This window comes from Podarcis bocagei (genome assembly GCF_964188305.1).
Source record: "Podarcis bocagei genome assembly, chromosome: 3".
Lineage (NCBI taxonomy): Eukaryota > Metazoa > Chordata > Lepidosauria > Squamata > Lacertidae > Podarcis > Podarcis bocagei.
Window position 1 is genome coordinate 44,179,885 of NC_138127.1, and position 21,860 is coordinate 44,201,744.

Genomic DNA, 21,860 nt, shown 5'->3' on the forward strand with positions numbered 1-21,860 from the left:
TGTGGTCAATTATGCAGGATGGGGCTCACCTGCCCGCCCCCCAAAAAATATGTTATCTAAGTTGGCACCCCTGACCCCATGTTTCACCAGGCAGCCTACATGGTTCTCCCCTTCCACATTTAATCCTTAGAACAGCCCCGTGAGGAAGGGTTAGGCTAAGAGACAGTGGCTGGCCCAAGGTCACTCAACAGCTGGGTGGGGATTTAAACCCAGATCTATCAGATCCAAGTAAAAGAAGAGTCATGCCCACTTACTTCCGACCTTGCGCTATTTCCCCCCACTCCTCCACAGAATGAGGCACTATCATCAGCCTTCAGCCCCCAAACCTGCCAGTAACTTATTTAGGATAGAATCAGAATTGCGGAGTTGAAAGAGACTCCAAGGGTCATCTAGTCCAACCCCCTGCAATGCAGGAATCACAGCTAAAGAATCCGATAGATGACCCTCCAACCCTTTGCTTAAAAACCTCCAATGAAGGCAAGCCCACCACCTTCCAAGGGAGTCCATTCCACTACCGGAATGCTCTTATCATAAGAAAGTTCTTCCTACTGTTTAGTCAAAATTTCATTTCTTGTAATTTGGACCCTTTGGGTTGGGTGCTGCCCTCTGGAGAAGCAGAAAACAAGCTTGCTCCATCTTCCATGTGACAGCCCTTCAGATATTTGAAGATGGCTATCATATCTCCTCTCAGCCTCCTCTTTTCCAGGCTTAATATATCCAATGTCCTGCTCTTCTACCCCTTCACCCCATCTATCGAAGGCTTTTCATTCTAAACACTTGACGGAAGTTATCAGAAAGCCACTTGGGCAGAGAGCCATTTTCAGAGAGATTTGTGGACCATATTTAGGTCGGATGTCAACACAGTGCTCTGCATAATCCACTGTAAAAATCAACACAAGCTTAACGTACATCGAGCCACACTGACAACTGATTCAAGAAATAAACTAGAGACTACAATAAAAATTTCAATTAACATGCTGGTGATGCACATCAATGAGATAGTGAAGTCACAGCTAGTAGGCTAAGATTATTAAAAATGTTAATTAAATGGTGATCAAGACAGTCAGCATTTACACTGTATCTGATAATTTTAACACAGAACAGTAGACAGGAATTACAATGAACTTTATATAATCAGGCGAAAGGAGATACGGAAACCAATTATGATGTAAAAGTTGGGTGACAAATGTGTGCAATGGTATTACGTAGTATTAATAAAGTATCATAATATTGCTTCTCTGCATATGTGAAAAGTGGTATATAAATCACTTTATAAATAAATAAAAGCTATTATTGTCCTTTATTTCAGGAAAGAAACCATACTTCTGTAAATTTGCTATACCCAAGATTTCTCTATAGCAGACCCTTGAACACAGCATATTGAAGGAAGTGTTAGCCAAGCTGAAAATTCACAGAAGTATAGAGGATCACTGAGGATTCAATAAGATTACTGAAAAGAAACTACTTTTGGGCTATCCATGGCTGTGAATGTGGTGTAATGTGGGAGAGGTTCAAATCCCAACTAAACCACGAAACACACTGAGTGATCTTGGCCAGCCACCCTCTCTCACAACGACCTACCTCACAGGTCAGGTTTGTTGTGAGGATAACATGGGGAGGAGGGAACCATGTACCCCACCGAGTTTCCTCAGGGAAAGATGAAATACAAATGTAATAAATGCAGTCTGTGGCTGTTTCCTAACAGATGGCTGCTTCCTTCCAACTTAAGAGCACAAGCATGTATCTGACAGGTGCTCCAGCTTAATCACCACAAAGTTGAAGGAGGAGCTTAAATGCACCTTAAACACACCACTTTAAGACTGTTAGGCTATAACTTGTTCATTTATTTGTTTTATTTAGGAAATTTATATATTGCTTAACATTTCTGACAAAATATCTAAGCGGTGATCATGCGTCAAGACAATTCACAGACCATCTGACTGCGTTTCATACCTGCACCACTGCAGCTTATCTGCGAATAAGAATCCTTATCTTAGTTTTTTTCCTAGCAAAATTCCAGGATACTGATGCAACCCTTAGGCGATTACTCTACATTTTAAGCCATGAAGTAATCCAGAAGTGTCGAATACACAGTTATTACTTCCTCCCTTGGGGAGGGGAGCAGGGAGAGGGGAGAAGAGACTACTATGAAGCAGCATAAGCAGGTTCTTGGCAGCAAGAGTCACACAGAGAGACCACAGATTTAACAGCATCAGGAGTCAGATTGTGACAACCAAACCACACATTTGAACTTGGTATGGCAAGACACAGGCATAAAGACAAAGTGCTTTTGTGTAGGAGGCGTGTGCAACATGTAAACAGATGTGAAACCCAGCCCCACTTCTTTTGCTTTCCATGCCCAAGGGCACAAGAAGCAGAAAAGTTTTGATTTCTAAGGAAGACAGATCAGATGCTCTGAAAACATGGACAAGATGTGTATCAAACACCCACACTTTCCATTTGCATTTGTGAAATGTATCACCTACAATAAAAATAGACTTCCAACTTGGGCAAATAGGGACAGTTCTAATCCCGGAAGTCTTCCAACCCAAAACATTCAATCAATTTACAAAAAGTCCTGCCAAAATAGAGGAGGGAGGGCAGAAAAAATAAGACTGCCTTTGAAAGCTGAGCTTGTAATAGCTTTTTGCATAAAATATATCCCTTTCAAGACCAGTCTTTTACAGAACAACCCAGTCAGAAGTAATCCCATGGATTTATTTCCACATAAATGTGTGCAAAGTATTGCACCCTTAAAGTTGCTGCTCCTCTCTAAAGCTAACAATGCACACAGCACAAATGGATTAGGACATCCTGCTTGCCTGCAGGCAGATCAAACATTGCTGGTGACAACCGAAAGGGTCCAAAGAAATGTAGACAATAAAACTGATTCTAACTGGGGAGCTATGTGCATCGCTACAGGCTGAACAGTAGCTTTCTCCCTGGAAGCCGAAGGAAATGGTTAAAGGCAGCCCTTCCTCTCGGATGTGTCTGCGCGTCCTTTGAACTGGGCAAGCAGGTTTGTTGGGACTTTCTGCATTTCGCTTTGTTGCTGTCAACTTGCTTTTTTTCCAGTTCTGCAAAAACCTTCAGATGACTTCCCAGGGCCCTTAATCACCACCTTTCCAGAAACAAAGCCTCGGCTAGAAAAAGCGTAAAAGGCGCTTGTAACACACAAAGTTATTTACGTCCGGGCAGTGGAGTCTGCGCGTCCCCAGCAGTTCCGGCCAGGTACAGTCTCTGCCTGCCTGATTAGGCAGCCAAGATCGGCCCCGCTGCCAAAAGTTAGCCCGACACAAAAGTCAACAGAAGAAAGGAGGGCTCGGCCTGTCGCTGCTGGGCGCAGCTTGTTTGCTTTCGGAAACCCGGAGAGCAGCTGTAATGCATTAACTCTTTCACGACTGCTTTCCCTCTCCTTGGAAAGGGAAAGGGTCTGCTGGGGTGGGAGGGGGCAAAGAACAGAAACAAGGTGAATCGGTTATAAGCCGGGAAACTATACCTGCCCTCTCTCCCACCCCCCGCCGCGATTCAGAGGCTTGTGAACTTTTCACCCATAAACCGACTGGCTTCTTTCCACCTTAGGCAGAAAGTAGCAGCCGACTCCCAATTTGGGAGAAACTTAAAAAGGCAAAAGTCGTCTGAAGGTGGTTGCTTTTCGTTCCATCCTTGTGCAGAAAACTGTCCGCAGAAGGCGAAAGGAAAACACGTTCTCTTTCTCTATTAACAAAGAAGAGAAAGGGCAGAGAAGGTTCCACAATGGAAGCTCAGCCAACGCTGTACAAACGCTACCTGGGAAACTGACCAGAAGAGAGGCCGAGGGGGGAGGCGAGGATTAGCGTGAGAAGCTCGAAGTGTGTAGCTTGGAAGTCTCGTTTTAATAGCTCCCCACCCGGTCTGCCTTGAAGGTGCAAAACTAGAGCTTATTTTGCACAAAGGGCACCCCTACTGTCGTCTGTCACTCATCGTGAAGCGGGAAAAGAGGGGCTTTCCCCATATTTTAATGGGGGGGGGGGCGCGCAAGAACAGCAGTTCCAAACGTTCCAAAAGCAAATAAGACCATGTCCCAACGTTCCAAAGCGGAACGTTCCTGGGCTCCTTCTTCTCCAGAGGGTCTCGCCCACTGAGGAAGGGGACTGGTCCACGTTCTCCTTTTGGAAAGCTGCGCTCAAGCGGGCTCTCCAGAGAAAGAAGCCATGGGGTCGGTGGGACCTTGCTCGAGCGCAACCTCCTCCTCCTCCTCGGTCTCTCTCTTCCCCCTCCAAGCCCCGACGCGAGTCAAAAAAAGGTACACACAAAACACACACAAGCCTGAGCGGGAGAAGCCTCCGAGAGGCGGTCCTCCTCCCTCGTAGAAGAAGCAGCGGGACGCCTTCCCGCGAGGTAGCCGCTTACCTGCCGAGAACTGCCCACGGGCCACTCCAAGCAGGGCAGCCGAGGGGGCGACGAAGGAGGCGAGCGCCGCCAGCAAGCCGACGGCTCCAACCGCCGGGGCCATGCTGACTTTGGAGAACTTTTGCGAGGAGTCTCGCACTCAACTCGGGCGCTCTCTCCCGAAGCCGCGAGGAAAGCTCGTCTTCCTGGCCAGTCCGGATCCTCCTGTTGCCTGGATGAAACGGGGGCGGGGGCGGGGGGGCGCCGGAGAGCCCGGAACAGCAACAGGGTCGCCTTTCTTCTCGGTGGCGTCTGCGCCGGAGCGCTCCCTCCCCGCCTTCCAGGGGCAATCCCCAGCCAGGCGCGCCTGCACTTGGCGTCGGCGGCTGCACTTAGTCCACGAGAGTTACTTTGCCGATCGGCGAGTGGCGAAGGGAGGAGCCGAGCGCGCGCGTCCAACCCTCCGGTTCTCAGCGCTTCGGCAGAGGGAATGAGAGACTCATTTCGGCCGGGAGCCCATAGCCCAGCGGAGAGGGGCCCGCCAGCGCCTCCTGCTGCTCGAGCATGGGAAAGCAGTCCGGCGGAAGAGGGCAGCTCGACATCGGCTGCGTGAGGCTGAGGAAACAACCGCCCTGGGTCTCTCGACCTCGGCGGCGGCCACGCTCCTCTCGGGCTCTTTTGCAGCTTGCTTTTGCAGACGGAGAGAGGAGCGGGGTGCGCGCGTGGGTTTGGGAGGAGAAATGGAAAGGAACAGCCGGGCGCGGGGGGGGGGAGGCGAGATGTGTGTGTTTCCTCACGTTTTATTCTATTTTTTTGTCACAGGCACCGGCAGAAGGGGGAATCCCAGGCTCGCTTTGCATAGGCACGAAGTAGAAAGAGAACGTGCTGAATAGCCTAATTCGTCCGATTGCTTTGTTTTCGCGGTTCTACCAAGCGCTTTTCTGGCGAGAAAAAGGGATATTCGTGTGTCTCCCGGAAAGGTGCATCTTGGAGATCGCTGGGGTGGTGATGTGTATGGTATGTTCTTTATGTTTTCGCCACCTAACCTTGAGTAATGTTTACTCAGGTGTAAGACCCATTTACTCCTCGGTAAGGCACGTCCATGGTCGTTTATTCCTAAATGTGCCCAGAATTGCAGCTGTATACAGCTTGCCTTCCCTACTAGAAGCACTCTTGGGATAATGGGTTAAATAAATTGTAAGCTGTGTGCAACGTCTGCAGATGGTACCAAGCACAACTCACAAAGATTTGGGCTGCTCGGCTGCCTTCTCTCTCTTCCCCTCTCCATCCCCCCCCCCCCCAAGCTCTATATAGCTTTAGCAGCTGAATGGCAAATCAGCAGTTGCAGTTTAACCATCTCTTCATTTCTAGTTAACACAAACTACACCTGTTGGATTGCTGCTTGGCTCATCCAGCTGTTTAAAGCAGCTGCCATAAGAAGCTGTTTTGTTTTGTTTTCAACATTAGCCACCGGGCTGGGGTATCTAGTCAGTTTTAAGAGGCTAAATACATGGTCCTGAAGGATCTACCCATGCTTTATGTGTTTCCTAGTGAGTGGATGAAACCAATAGACCATCAAATGGTCAAGAAGGTGGTTACTACACATGCTGTAGAGGGAAGTTCAACCTGGGAAGGTGACCCATCTAATAATAATAATAATAATAATAATAATAATAATAATAATAATAATAATATAGGAGAAATAAAACTCTCATCCTGAATCTCCACTGGCTTGCAGCTATAATCATTCATGAGAAATGCTTCAGGAGTAAACGCCAAAGAAAAATCCGCACCCGTGGCTTTGTGGGATATCTTTCGGAGAAGAAAACCCTGCAGAAATCCAGACTGGAATCCCTAAGACGGTTGGATGGCACCTTGCATGGGCATAGCCAGGGAGGGAGCTGCCTTCCTTAAATCAAATAAATCAATAAAAATACTTAACTGAGCTTCTGCCCCCCCCCCAACAGAAAGCATCTCCCCAACATAAATCCTGGCTACACCCATGGCACCTTGTATGCCCCTTTCCAGCAACTCCGGCAGCCCACATGGTGCCAAATGTATTGCTCTGCTTTCCTCTGGGCCACATCAGTAAGGCCAAGAGGGGGGTCTGGGCAGCTCAGGATCTCAAAACACATTGCCCAGTCTTGCGCTCCAGAGAGGTCATTTTAGTGCTGCTAACACAGCAAAAGGTGGCGCTGTGGGTTAAACCACAAAGCCTGGGGCTTGCCGATCAGAAGGTCAGTGGTTTGAATCCCCGTGACGGGCTGAGCTCCCGTTGCTCTGTCCCTGCTCCTGCCAACCTAGCAGTTCGAAAGCATGAAGTGCAAGTAGATAAATAGGTACCGCTCCAGCGGGAAGGTAAAAGGCGTTTCCGTGCGCTGCTCTGGTTTGCCAGAAGCGGCTTAGTCATGCTGGCCACGTGACCCAGAAGCTGTACGCCAGCTCCCATGGCCAATAAAGCAAGATGAGTGCCACAACCCCAGAGTCGTCTGCGACTGGACCTAATGGTCAGGGGTCCCTTTACCTTTAACACAGCAAAAAAAAAATGTGGGAGGCAGCAGTTTTGAATGACTGGTCTCTGCAGTCACAGGTGCTGTAATTCTCCAGCAGTTTGCCTCCCCCCCCCCAGGCGCACTCCATTGTCTCTCAAAACATATGGATGCCAACAACAACAAAAATATTCTTAAGGTGATGGTCACTGTACTATTGCCTGATCCTATGCATATTTCCCAGAAGTAAGTTCTAGTGAGTTCACTGAGACTTGTCCCTTAGAAAACTAGTTGAAGAATGCAGCCACATCCTATCCATGTTTACTCAAATAAAAGTTCCACTGTGTTCAGTAAGACTCCATAAGTGTATGCATAGAATTGCAGCCTTGATACTATGCATGTTTACTCAAAACTAAGGCCAACTGTGTTCATAGGAGTGAAGACCATGACTCTTGCCATACTTCAAGGGCTCTTAACTGACAGGCAGGGTTAAAGGAAAGGAACATTGTTGGACACAAATGCTGCTAAATTAAGTTGAAAAATAAATCCCCACTCATCCATGAAGCTTGTTGGCTGAGTGGCCTTGAAGAAATTGCTCTCTCAGCTTAACCTGTGTCTCAGGATTGTGAGAGTAAATGGAATAAAAAAATCCCAGTCTATACACTGAAAGATGCTGTAGACATGATAAATAGCATAATTGGACTCTACCCTTCTTGCAAGTGGAACCAACAGCACAAGTGTTTTCTGGCTTTCAGCTATCTGTTTTACGACAGTTATAAAATTTCAACTGTGCAACACAAGTCCAAATGGGACTTACCCTAGCATCAATGAATCAAGGAGTAGATAAAGGGTGCAATCTTATGCATGCCACATGGAGGTCAGTCCTGTTCTGAATAACCATGCTTAGATTTCACATTAATGTTGCAATTCTGTAAGCACACATTAGGAAGTAGGACTTGATTCTAGCTTTGACTGCACTGCGTGGGCCACATTTCTACATCAACAGCCCTGATTTCTCTATATTGACCTGTTCACTGCTGTTAGATGTTACCTAGCATGCATTCTACCATTTTGCACAAGCTAGACTATTAGTTTGTCATAAATGGTGACCTGTGGGTGACCATACTCAGTATGAAGGCTTTATATAAGGCAACTTCTTATGGGACCAATCAAAACATGGCCAGAGTTCATCAAAATGGTTTTGCCATAGCTCTGAACCAGTGAATGAGAATATGCAAGATTTGACCTCTGCACCATGCAGAGTGAATCGTTTCAGAAGAAGGGAGACACGCTAGTTCTTACTGAGCTGCACATTATCTTTAAATGAAAGCAAATACAAAAAGCAATTAGAGAGTATGAGCCCATATTGCTCAAAAATTGTTTTCACAAAGTATGTTAGCACTAGCATTTAAGTGTTGCTTTACTACTGACACTGTGAGGGAAGTGTTCCTGTCACAGTTGGATATCTACTTCGTAAGTGATAGTTTGTTGTCAAATTTGATTGGCACCCTGAGTCTGCAGGCATGTAGATTCTGCAGTGATACATACAGGGAGTTTGCACAAAGAGAGGCAGTCCAGCATTTTATACTGACAAATCTACTCATATATATATATATATATATATATATGCTTTCGTAGATTTTCACGGGTACAGGAATGTAGGTTTTGGTGTCTTCGGGTGTCTTCCCGTGTAAGAGTTGGGGTGTCTAGGCGACGTTTCGACGAGGTCTCACTCGTCATCTTCAGGCTGGTGCTTTCGGCTTCTTGTTACTAGAACAGAGCAGGATCTCAGTGTTTGAGTTCCTATAAATACTGTTGAGGGGGTGTGGTGTATAGCCTCCAACGTTCTGGGCAGAGAGGAAGTTCCCAGGTTAATGTGCCTTTTCTTCTTTTGTTCATTAATTACTTGAGGGATATCTTGAGTGATTACTTGAGTGATATTCTGAGTACCACTTAGGAGGGTCATTAGGTGTGGATTAGTTGCTAAAGCTTTCGTGTCTTGACCTCTTGACCTTGTGAAGAGTTTTTCTGAGAAGATGGCTGTACTGCACTTAGTTGTGCTCTGGCTTGGCTTCGTGTATAGGGGCGAGCTGTGGTTTTGTGCCCTGTGCCAGCCAGATCTGTGTAGGGATTGCAGGGGGGTGCAGCATCCGGAGGTGCCACTATGGTTTGGTTACTGGATGGTGTCTGTAATTTATCTGTGGAGAGGGTCTGGGTTTGGGTCTGGTGTGGTTGATTGGAGATGACGCCATCTCCAATCAACCACACCAGACCCAAACCCAGACCCTCTCCACAGATAAATTACAGACACCATCCAGTAACCAAACCATAGTGGCACCTCCGGATGCTGCACCCCCCTGCAATCCCTACACAGATCTGGCTGGCACAGGGCACAAAACCACAGCTCGCCCCTATACACGAAGCCAAGCCAGAGCACAACTAAGTGCAGTACAGCCATCTTCTCAGAAAAACTCTTCACAAGGTCAAGAGGTCAAGACACGAAAGCTTTAGCAACTAATCCACACCTAATGACCCTCCTAAGTGGTACTCAGAATATCACTCAAGTAATCACTCAAGATATCCCTCAAGTAATTAATGAACAAAAGAAGAAAAGGCACATTAACCTAGGAACTTCCTCTCTGCCCAGAACGTTGGAGGCTATACACCACACCCCCTCAACAGTATTTATAGGAACTCAAACACTGAGATCCTGCTCTGTTCTAGTAACAAGAAGCCGAAAGCACCAGCCTGAAGATGACGAGTGAGACCTCGTCGAAACGTCGCCTAGACACCCCAACTCTTACACGGGAAGACACCCGAAGACACCAAAACCTACATATATATATATATATATATATATATATATATATATATATATATATATATATAGATTGGGCTCAGGAAATGCCTTGTCATTTGTTGTGAGGAATCCAGATAATAGTCTCCAAATCATTGCCTCCCTTTGTAGGAAATCCTGTTCCCACAGCATCCAAACTATAGAGTTGATTTACTAAGGAAGTACAGTTTTTCCTCTGCCCCCTCCCCCTACTCAGCCCTGCCTAAAGCAATCAAGATTATTGTTGAAAACACTGGTCCATGTTTGTGGTTCTGCAAGGGCTATATAGGGAATTTGTGACCCTCCAAACAGATTGCAGCCTCCATAGCTTGTGGTCAGGGATAATAGAATCAAAGAACTGTGGAGTTGGAAGGGACGCTGAGGATCATCTAGTCCAACCCCCTGCAATGTAAGAACCTGCAGCTGTCCCAAACGGGGATTGAACCTGCAACCTTGGCATTATCAGCACCATGCTCTAACCAACTGAGGTGTAGTCCAAAAAAATTGGGTGCCCCATGCTCCCCATTCCTGCAATAGGACTGCAAGTACCTATTTTGTGGAGTTGAAAATGCCAGCCACTTAGAACTTCCCTTTTCTTTTCTTTTCCCATTTTCTCTTTTAACTTTAGCTACCGTATTTTTTGCACCATAGGACGCACTTTTTCCCTCCTAAAAAGCAAGGGAAAATGTGTGTGTGTCCTATGGAGTGAATGCAGGGGGGGGGGCAGGTGGGGAAAGCCCTCAAGAGCCGCACACAAGCTTTGTGCGCTCTTGTGGGCTTTTCTCCAGGAGGGAGAAGGGACTGACTGGCCGCATCAGTCCCTTCTCCCTCCTGGGGGAAAAGCCCCCAAGAGCGGCGCCCTCTTTAAAGGCTGTGCGGCTCCTGCAGGCTTTTCTACGAGGTGGGGGAATCCCCCCACCTCCCAGAAAAGCCAGGAGAAGCCGCGCAGCCCCTTTAAAGAGCGCGCGGCTTCTGCGGGAGGTGGGGGAAGCTGCAGCGGATTCCCTCCTCCGTGATTGCTTTGAAGCGGCAATGTGGGAGGGGAGCAGCTTACACTCGTGTAAGCAGCTCCTCTCCCACTTTCCTCCTTCAAAGCAACTACGGAGGAGGGAAGGAAGGGGACCATGGATCCTCCGCTGCTCACGGCTGCAGCGGATTCCTCCTACGTGATTGCTTTGAAGCAGGAAAGTGGGAGGGGAGCAGCTTACACTCGTGTAAGCAGCTCCTCTCCCACTTTCCTCCTTCAAAGCAACTACGGAGGAGGGAAGGAAGGGGACCATGGATCCTCTGCTGGCAAATGCAGCAGATTCCCTCCTCCTGGGCTCCCTTTGAAGCAGCAAAGTGGGAGGGGAGCAGCTTACACTCATGTAAGCAGCTCCTCTCCCACTTTCCTGCTTCAAAGTGGAGGGAATCCACTGCAGTTGCGAGCAGAGGATCCATGGCTCCGCTTCCTTCCCTCAAAGCAGGGTGTGGGGGTGCAGGAGGGAAAGAGGGCAGGAAATAGATGCCGGGCAGGAAGACACAACCACACTTTGACCACTGAAAGTCCACCCCAGCCTCCCCAGATTTCCACTGAGACGGCCAGGCTAATCTCGATGGCCATAAGTCAGGCTCAGCATTATTAACTGGACTTAGATAAGCCATGGTTGCCCTTCCTACCCTCCTCTGAGGCTCAGTTTAAAGCAGCAAAGCGGACAGGAGCCGCCCGCTTTGCTGCTTTAAATCGTTTAGTGCAACATTTGATTCAGAATATTTTTTTCTGTATTTTCCTCCTCTAAAAACTAGGTGCGCCCTATGGTCAGGTGCGCCCTATGGAGCAAAAAATACGGTATTTTATTTGCCTTGTCTCTGCCAGTGGTCTGTGAAATTGTCAGTATTAGGATATGGAATTCCCTCCTTGCAAGGAGGCTATGTTTGGGTGCAAGTCTATCCATATCCCTTTCACTATGAGGCAATAGCGATGCAGGCCACATCCACACCATACATTTAAAGCACTAGTATACCTGTTCCTTTTATATACACCAGCAGGCACCAACCAGGCAGTGACTTTGCCATAGCTCGCCCCTCCCAAAGAAACCCAGGGACTGTAGTTTATTAAGGGTGCTGAAAGTTCTTCAGGGACTCCTAGAGCTACAATTCCCAGAGTCCTCTGGAAAGATGGCCTGATAAGTTATTCTGGGAATTGTAGCTCTGTGAGGGGCATAGGGGTTTCCTAATAATTGTCAACACCCTCAACAAACTACAGTTCCCAGGATTCCTGAGGGAAGCCATGACTGCTAAGAGTGATATCATAGTGCTTTAAATGTATGGTGCAGATATGGTTGTTTTATGGTTCTTTGGAAAGGGTCCAAGGAAGCACAGCTCCCCAGCAATTGCAATTCCCATGATCAAAGGTTACTCATGAAACCAAACTTGTTTGCCCCAGCATGCTTAATTTAATAATAATAATTAGCCACCATAGGTTGGAATGGCGGCACAGAAATTGGAGGGGGGGTGTCTTTAACCCATTGCCCTGTCATGGTGTGGATCAGAATTGTCACCCACTCTGAGCTCATCTGCACAGAAAGAAAGGAATGAAAGCCGCACAGTCATAACAGTTTTTTGGTTGAATTTTGAATCAGGACTGAATCCAATAGGTTGGTGTTGGTATAAGGGCTCAGTTGTTAAAGAAGCATTTCCTAAAGATTGCATCAAAGCATGCACAGAATACAGTTCCTTAAGCACTGAGTTAACACACACTGCTTCTATTTATCTATGTAGTTATTGATTACATTTCTATCCCACTTTTCCTCCAAGGAGCTCAAGGTGGCATACATAGTTCTCCTCCTCTCCATTTTATCCTAACAACAACCCTGTGAGGTAGGGGAGGCTGAGAGTGAGCAACTGGCCCAAGGTCACCCAATGAGCTTTGTGGCTGAGTGTGAATTGAACCCAGGTCTCCCAGGTCTCTTCAGCACTCTAACCACTTACACCACACTGGGGTTTTTTTTTTAGCTGAGAGGGGGTAGTTTCCAATTGGACACAATGTTCAGTATCTCTCATTTCAGCTTTAGCTCACATAATTTTGTAGTCCCTTCCCTTAGATCTTTAGCAACAACACAACAGAAAGACATTTAACTGGTAAAATTTCCCACATCACATGTCAATAAAAGATCATCGGCTAAATTTCTGTTTGTCAGGATGTTGTCACAGAAACAGGCTAGTCGAAGTTAGTAAAAGATAATAGCAAAATGTTTTGCTAGTTAGTTCACATTTGGGAGCTCATCTAGAAATCAGGGGGCTAGATTTACAGTCTGGGGTTTGATAATTTACCAGGAGATAAGCTTGTTATTCTACATGTGTGTGTTAGACTTGGGACGGGGGGGGGGGGAGGCCTCAGAGCTAGCATTAAAAAGCACACAAACGAAACCACAACACAGGATCTTTTCTTTGTGGTCGAGATGGTTAACATTTTACAAAGATCTTTGCTGTGCTGTGCTGAGAAACTTGAATGCTGTCCGGAAAGGTTTCACTTGAATGGAGTGACTGAAAACCAACCCCAATATATCAGGAACATGCAAGCAGCTGTGGTTCGTGAAACACTGATTCTTTATCTGACAGCGCCAAGGAAATGCCAAGTTATGTTGGGTTAGCACATGAACTCCTGATCTTGTCACATTTCTGGTTTCTGCACTTCAGAACAATGAAGCATGTACCTTTTTCCACAGTCAAGATTCCACAGTTCAAGCAGTCAGTGTGAAAACTATGTTATTGCTTCTTGTTTTAAACTATTCCAATTGCCTTTTCCATTCAAGTTATAACTTAAAAGTGCATGGTTAGCCATACCCGTGTGGATGGTAAACCTAGGCATTCCCTTTTGCTCCTTGTCTCCTCTGAGATCGGTGGTGCACTTGGGTAATTGTAGACTCTGGACCTAATGGTCTCAGATTTTAATGGGTTCAAATGGGTTCATTCACTTCAAATTTGTAGTAAACGGGCTTTGCCTTGCTTGTTTTGGGGATTGCTTCTGTTTATTCAGTTGAGTGGGACCCCAGATTTCTGCCCAGTAGAGGATGGTTTCCACTGAGATTGATAGGGCAGAAGGCAGGAAGAACAACAGCAGGTGGAACCAGAGTCAATGATGGGCAACACCAACTGATTCTGGTTCTGTCTCTATTGTCCTCTATGTTGTATTCTACAAAGGCAGCACTGAGACTAAGGCTCACTGCCAGGGCCACCCCATGGACTGGATGCAAGTAAGGAAACAGGCAGGTGGGTCCTGCCTGAGGTCAGAGCTTGCAGAGGTGGATTTAGGGCATTGTGCCCAGTTCTGCCACAGTTCTGGGCAAAAAGACTAGGAGGTGCCACAGGACATCACAGCTATGATGTAGTGAATTGAGCAGAATAGAAGGTGAGAGGCAGGTGGGTGGGTGCCAAATCCTGGCCTTGCACAGGGTGCTGCCCCCTGGAGAAGAAGAAGAAGAAGAGTTTGGATTTGATATCCCGCCTTTCACTCCCTTTAAGGAGTCTCAAAGCGGCTAACATTCTCCTTTCCCTTCCTCCCCCACAACAAACACTCTGTGAGGTGAGTGGGGCTGAGAGACTTCACAGAAGTGTGACTGGCCCAAGGTCACCCAGCAGCTGCATGTGGAGGAGCGGAGACACGAACCCGGTTTCCCAGATTACGTGACTACCGCTCTTAACCACTACACCACACTGGCTCTCGGTGGGTAAGCACCCCATTTGTTGTAATGGACCAGTGTCCACTGCTTCTGCCCCCCAAAGTCCCACCTCAGTGGCACCACTGCCTGGGATGTTTACTGCCTGAGAAATGATGACGAAAAGCCAAGGAATGCATGGATTTCACCATAGCTGTGGTTTTCATGTGTCACAAAGAACCTTCGGGTTCTTCCGTGAATTTTCAGGGGGTTCTCACAGATAAAATGATAAATGGTGGATACGTTGCTGGAAAGGTACTTTCTTTCTGGATGGAGAAATATCACATGAACATCCTAAGGACCGTTTGCAGAACAGAGTATTTATGTGAAAGATGCTTAGGCCTTCCTTAGCAATGTTAATCTGGAAAGAGTTCCTAGAGCAGTGTTTCCCAACCTTTTTTGGGCAAAGGCACACTTGTTTGATGAAAAAAATCTCGAGGCACACCACCATTACAGCCCCGTGACGTCAGCGCACAGCGTCACGCCGGGAGGGACGCACGAAAGTGTAAGTTTCAATTTTTTCCCTCCCCCTTGCCGGGGAACCTCCAAGCTTTGGGGGTGGGGGGGAGGAGGCAGCAAAGCAAGGCAGGAAGGAGAGCGCGGCTTGGCTGGGTGAGCTTTGGCAGGGAATGAGAGCCGCGAGGCGGGCGCTGCGGACGGAGGCGCTGCCCGCCAAGCTTGCAGGCAGCCAGGCAGGCAGACGGCGAGAGCCCCGCGCTGGGCGGCCTCTCCTCGCCGCCGCCGCCCCGCCTCTCGCCGCCCGACTCGCCCGCCTCCCTCCAGGCAACATCTCGCGGCACACCAGGCAACATCTCGCGGCACACTAGTGTGCCGCGGAACAGTGGTTGGGAAACACTGTCCTAGAGACTAGGAACATGCAACTCTTCGGGACATGTCTTTTCCAGCAAAATCCAGTGCAGCTGTTCCATACAATTGGAGGCATCTGGACGGCCTCTGTGGGAAACAGGATGGTGGATCAGATCACTAGTCTGATCCACTAGGGGTCTTTTTATGTTATAGGTAAATCCCATTGAGCTGAATGAGTCTTATTTGCAGGAATGCTTGCATATATGTCTCTTCTTTAGCCTTTGCTTGGATGGAGGTTGGGCCCCTATAGATCCATGCAGCAGTTTCAGAAATGCAGCCCAGTCCTACAAATGTTTATGTAGAAGGTAGTCCAATTTAAGTTAATGGGTTTTACTCCTAGATAAGTAAGTGTCAGATAACAGCCTTTGAGATTCTTTCTATAGATACCCAAGTTCAAGCAGAAAGTTTGAAAGGTATTTTATTGGTTCTCCTATTGAATGAATTAACTTTGAAATGAGGATTGGAGTTCTTTCCCGTGGCAGATCTGAGGTGAGCTGTGCCGGCACCATGAAGCTGAACATCTTCTTCCCAGCCACCGGCTGCCAGAAACTAATTGAAGTAGATGATGAGCGCAAGCTGCACACCTTCTGCAAGAAGTGCATGACCGCAGAAGTCTCTGGATGCTCTTGGTGAGGAGTGGAAGGGATATGTTGTCCGCAGTCAGTGGAGGCAATAACAAACAAGGCTTCCCCATGAAGCAGGGGGTCCTGACTCACGGACGTGTCCGCCTGCTTCTCAGGAAAGGCCACACTAGAAGAACTGGAGAAAAGAAACACAAATCTGTTTGGGGTTGCATTGTTGATGCCAATTTAAGCATCTTGAATTTGGTCATTGTAAAGAAAGGTGAGGAAGATATTCCTGGACTGACTGACACCACTGTGCCTCGCTGGCTTGGTTCCAAGAGGGCTAGCAAAATCCAAAAGCTGTCCAATCTCTCCAAAGAAGACGACGTCCATCAGTATGTTGTGAGAAAACCATTGAACAAGGAAGGCAAGAAGCTCAGGACCAAAGCACCCAAGATTCAGCGCTTGGTAACTCCCAGGGTCCTACAACAGAGCAGGCGCATGTCCTAAAGCAGGAGTATTGCTTTAAAGAAGCAGTGTGCCCAAAAGAACAACCTTCTGGCTAAAAGAATGAAGGAGGCAAAGGAAAAACGGCAAGAGCAAATAGCTAAGAGGTGTAGACTTTCTTCACTGAGAGCCTCCACGTCTAAATCTGATCAAGCCAGAAGTAAATTAGGAACTGTATTCCTAAAAACATTAAATAAAACTTTTATGGGGGGAAGAAAAAAAAAGAAATGAGGATTGGAGAGAGGAAACACTGGAGGATGCCATTCATCACAGAATTCCCATATACTGTTAGACAGAGCATAGTATGTGAGCTTTTTATTTCTCCAAAATGTAATTGAGGAATACCTAATGGGATCTGTACCTATAGCAAAATCTAGGAGACATTCTGAAGCTATAATCAGTGCACATCTAAATGCACTCTGTTTATCATTTGGTTGATAATAAGTACAGTACGTATAAATTCATCTTACATTTTTCCTGTTCTAAAATTTTTGGCTGTTTTGCCTTTAAAACTAAGAAATATAAATTCCAATTATATATATATATATATTTAAAAAAACAAACAAACTCCTGTGAGCTAAGAGCTCGTATGTTGAGTGGGAGCTTGAAGAGAATTAAAACAGCTGAGAGAAAAACCCTCGTATGGCTTTTTCTTTTCACCCTAGAGGGAGATTCTGCATCACATGTGAAGTCCTGAGGAACCAGCCATCTTTTAATCCCAGCTGGTTATAGGTTCCAAATGAGATGAAAAATAAATCTCCCCCAGACTAAATAGAAAGAAATGCTTAATACTTCCACATCTCTGTAGGCTCTCCCAAACCTGTAAGTGTTCCCATTAGAGCCTGTCTGTTGCACTGCTGGGTGCTGTCAAATCAATCATAAACTAGGTTGCAACACAAGAAGACTGATCCAGGGAACAGGGACAGACTTGTTACTTTCCATTTCGGAGTATTTGTTTCATCAAATCTGTGCTTGCAGGCTCTTTTCCATATTATAAAGGAAAAGTTTCCCTTTACTGATTGCACAAACCTTGGCTTATCATTAGATTGCCTGGTTGCAATGACATTGCCTAGTGAGATACAGTGAAGGCAAAATTGTCTGACATTCAGAATTCCTAAACGAAAAGCTTGCTGTTGGAATACCCGCAAATTAAATAAGTACTATCACTGTATCTCTGTTCCTGGTGCTTTACAGAATGCAAGAACATAGGTCCCTGCTCTGAAGAGCTTACATATATAAGAAGCCAATTGGTTAGCCTTCCAAGACAGTACACCCATACGCTGGACTAGTTGACAGTTTAGGCAGAAAGTGAATCAACTTGTATCCTGCCATATTGGTAACAGTAAGCCTCCTAGACAAGAAGTTACAAAGATATGTTTGTCAGTACAGCATATGCCTCTTTTGCCATCTCTCCCAGCCTACATCTAGGTTTTCATATAGCACAGATGAACCAAATTCCAGGGTTTTAATCAGAGTTTTTCCCTTGGATTTATTTTCATGAACTGTGTTACAAATTGCTACAGTCTAGATCAAACCCCGGACACCAGCATTGGGTTATTGGGCCCCTCAGTATCTCACCCAGTCACTTACATTGGTCGTCCAACCTTGTCCCTATCCAAGTGCTCACGAATGAGTATCTCCCAACAATAAATGCATAGTCCACAACACAGAAAGAAGGATCTGTCTGGGGATGTGGGTATAGACCAGCCTTTTTTGGTGGTTATTGGAGGTGTGGGAAGTTTTGGGGAATTCTGCTGCAATCCTATGCACCTGAATCCTGTGATTCAGGCAACATTCCTCTGAAAACCTATTGTCTAGCATGCCTAAAGTCCTAAATGAAATGAGGCTGGATTATACCATTAGAAGAAATGCCACAAGAATAGATTGTAGTAGGAAAACATAGTAACTCAGCACATTCCGCTAAGTGCTCTTTGGACATTCAAGAGGTCACTAAGAGCCAACACTGCTGAAATTATCCTCAAATATGTTTTTTAAATTGTACAGTATATAATATAGGTTGCCTCAAACAGTATGGCAAGATTAACAATGGTGTGGAAGAGAAAAAACAAAAGGAGCTCTTCTGGAAAATGCTTCTTGGTAAAAACAACAACCCACAAGCAGGAGAGGAGCAATGAGTAGCCAGTTTTTAAAATGAGGCACTCAGGGAACAGGGAACAGTGTCTGAAGGTTGGAATGCTACAGTATGTTCAACAATATTGACAAGTGAAGCTTCACTTCTTTCTGTGCCTTCAGTAGCTCAGCAAGTAAAGCTTCACATGTGCGCACACACAAAATCTCCCTGCCATAAACTCTTTTTATCCTTATGCAGTAAGTAGAAGAACAGCAAATAAAAATAAAAATTATCAGATGTCAGTGATGGCGCCAGCAAAATCTGCATCAGAAACATGGCGCTTCCAGATGAACATTCATTAGAACTTTAGTGCAAATGTCTCTGGAAAACACATTTTGGCATCCACTTTTGCCTAATATAGACATTTTCACAAGCATTTTCACCTACAGAAATGCATTTTTGTGTATTTTCTCTCTCTAATGTATGCATAATGTGGGCAGGACTTGGACCAGCAACTCACTGTTCAGAATTCTGCTTGCTCTGCTCTAATACCCCTCCTGAGCAAATTTCTCCAAGTATGATTAGCATCGTTTTCTCCCTCATGGTAATGGGACTACAACCTGGGCTGGGCCATCATAGAATTGTAGAGTTGGAAGGGACTTGAAGGGTCATCCAGTTCAACCCCCTGCAATGCAGGAATCTCAGCTAAAGCATCCATGACAGATGGCCATCCAACCTCTGCTTTAAAACCTCCCAAGGGAGACCATTCCAATGGATCTTTGGGCCCCAGAGAAATGCCTATTGTACCTGAGAAAGGTTCCATAGATTTTGGAACCATGATCTTCCAGGGTTTCAAAAATGCACGCGAGCTTCCATAGATACAGGTGGCTTCTCCACTCAGAGTTGCCTTTGAGGATTCAGAAGGTGGCAGGGCAGAGCTAGAACACTTCTGCATTTATTTAAGCCCTATTATGAATGCCTGAATAGGGCCATTCTAACAGGGCTTTCTGTGATTTGTCAAATATGCAACTCCGTAAGATCTTCAACAAAGAGACCTTCAAAGCTGGCATGTGAATGTGCTTAACATATTAAGCAGGAATCAAATAATTTTTTGCTCAAGTCTGACTGATTGCTAATTCATTGATATAAAGAGGTGGTTCTACACATCTTTAGCAAGTGGGTTAAGGGTGGGGAGTTTGCACACTGAACATTTCTAACCATTGTTGGGGGGAGGGACCCTCTTCTCTCTTTAAGGCACCTAAATGAAGTGGCTAATTTTTCACAAGGGCAGAGCAGCTGCTACTGTAAACTGCTCACAAATTCAAGCTTGCACTCAGAGCTTTCAGACATTTGGTAGAACCAAAACATTTCAGTGATGCCATCGTTTATTTATAGCCTGTTCAAAAAATGTTGGGTGTTAAAATACCACATTTGAAAATATGGACACTTGATTTAAGTTGCTGAACTTAAAGCTGTTTTCCAGTGTAGTTGAGGAGACAGATCATTATTGTAATCCAAGGTTTTCTTGATGATATGTATTCTAAGGAACCGTAAGTGTTATTACTCATACCCTCTAACATTCCTCAGATGAAAACAGGGACATTTCCTACTCCCCTGAAACTGACCTGCCTCAACCCCCCATTTTTTGTCCCCCCCCCACTATATAGCATTTCCTATCAGAAGAAGGACACGTGTAACCACCACTACACAAACAGGATACGGCACACACACCCTCCACTGACATGCCACAAATGGTGAGCTACTAAAGAGAAGAACCATCTCTGTGGCCCTAAAAGAAAACTAAAATGACATCACCTGTGACCACTTCCAAATTGGACCTGAGACCTCCTGCATGGAATGGAAAAACAGCAGAACAGAACATGGAAGGCGGAACTGTTGCTTGGTCTATATCCAGGGGGAGCTTTACCTTTCCTGTTTAAGAGCATGGTTTGCTCATCCTGACTTTGGCCTCACTAGCAAACTTTTTGCTTCATATATTAGTTGTTATCATGCGTCTGATTATTACTGAAGTAGTGAGATTATGATTCAGGACCTTCTATAAAAGCTGGCTCTCTAATACATGGCCTCGACTTAAGCAGGTTTTTTTGTTGGGAGCTGAATTTGCCCTTCCTTGAGCTGAGAATTTCTTTGAGACTTCGTAAAGGAGGACAGAATGTTCCTCCATTTATAATCTGAGCTGCTATGGGGCAACTCTCTGACTGTTTCTCTAGCCTTAAGGCTAAAAGAGAAGTCTTTGTAGTTCATTTTGTGCTTTCTACACTTATTACCAGAGAGTCCAGGGTGTAACATAACCCTTGGAGAATTGCCCATTCCAAGGATCCTGTGCTCACTTGCTTGCGCATTTTCTGCAACGTTCACTGGTAGGGCAGTAATTTTCCATGTTTGACCTTTGAGACCCAAGTTGTTCTATGCCTTCCCTTTTGTTTGTAATACCTGAGTCAAAATGGCTCATGTAATTTTAAGCAGCCCAAAATTGTTCAGTACTTCCTTGAGTAACTGAAAACCTGTTGTTTAAGGTTGAAACAAAGTCTTGAAATAGCTCCCTCAAAGAACTGGTGCATCTAGACCAGGTATCTTCAAACTTTTGAGACTCAGGACCCACTTTTAAGCCAGACATGCATTTGAGGACCCATTTTTTAGTTTTTTTACCATATATTTGTATGGTGGTAGTGTGCCTGTTGCAACCCACTGTGACCCAGCAGTTGAAGACCAGTGCTCTAAACTGACCAGGCTGGATCATCCAATGCCGTGATTAAATAAAGATTGGAGGTTCTTAATGTTATCTACAAATTCCATTCCTTGACTCCCCCGATTTTACTCAAATGACATGGTTTCCACAATAGCTTTCTAAAAACTGTAGCAAAAGTGTCCATTGCAAAATGTATGGGTTCAGGAACATACCTGGGAATAAGGCCCATTAAACAAGATGACATGTATAGGATTGCACTGTTAGGAGACATTGCAGAAAATCTTTTGAGTTGTGTTTCTTTTTTAATCAAGCAGCATTTAGCGCTGTTTTGTATATACTAAAATTTTGTGAGAAGGCGCAGGAAAAAGCTAGCAAGAACCACTACAGATGGATAAGGAGTAGGGGAAAAGTTACAGTTACAAGCCAAAGACCCTGGGTTCACTGGGAGTCCATCTTTTTTTATTTGACAAGTTCTTCCCATGCTAAAACAGAGCACCCCACTGCAGGGAGCAGATAATAGTGGAAAATATATAGAGTATCTTTGGACAGAGAATAATGATAGCCAGGTGCTTGGTAGCCTCAAGGCTCCTCGGATATCTATTATGTCCAGTAGTATTATACGCAGCGGAGTGGTTTATGAAGGACCTGAGGGCCACATCAATTATTTAGCAGTACAATAAATTGTGCAGTCAGTTCTTCAATGCAGATAGGGCTTCTGTGATGACTGTTAAATTCTCAGGATCAGATTT

The 21,860-nt window shown here is 45.7% G+C and overlaps 1 protein-coding gene, 1 long non-coding RNA gene and 1 pseudogene across 14 annotated transcripts in view; 2 read left to right on the forward strand and 1 right to left on the reverse strand.

Annotated features, from left to right (window-relative positions):
• The window catches only part of PTPRK (protein tyrosine phosphatase receptor type K), a 335,265-nt gene extending 330,663 nt beyond the window's left edge, over positions 1 to 4,602 (reverse strand). For all 11 annotated transcript variants that reach the window (XM_081187606.1, XM_081187611.1, XM_081187608.1 and 8 more), the window contains exon 1: positions 4,393 to 4,602. In XM_081187606.1, the coding sequence (XP_081043732.1) occupies positions 4,393 to 4,495 (103 nt within the window). In that variant the 5' untranslated portion in view covers positions 4,496 to 4,602. The remainder of the gene's footprint in view (positions 1 to 4,392) is intronic.
• A 161-nt stretch (positions 4,603 to 4,763) lies between these two features.
• LOC308583666 lies at positions 4,764 to 20,522 on the forward strand. 2 transcript variants are annotated; one of them, XR_014006328.1, is made up of 3 exons: positions 4,764 to 5,085; positions 5,194 to 5,388; positions 20,069 to 20,522. It is a non-coding gene; the product is annotated as an uncharacterized lncRNA (long non-coding RNA). The 2 variants fall into 2 exon arrangements; XR_014006329.1 differs by having other exon boundaries at positions 4,764 to 4,980; positions 20,069 to 20,516.
• Positions 15,715 to 16,576, forward strand: LOC308583130 (small ribosomal subunit protein eS6 pseudogene; annotated as a pseudogene). Its single transcript has one exon. The product of its transcript is annotated as a small ribosomal subunit protein eS6 pseudogene (transcript).
• Positions 20,523 to 21,860: the final 1,338 nt, after the last annotated feature.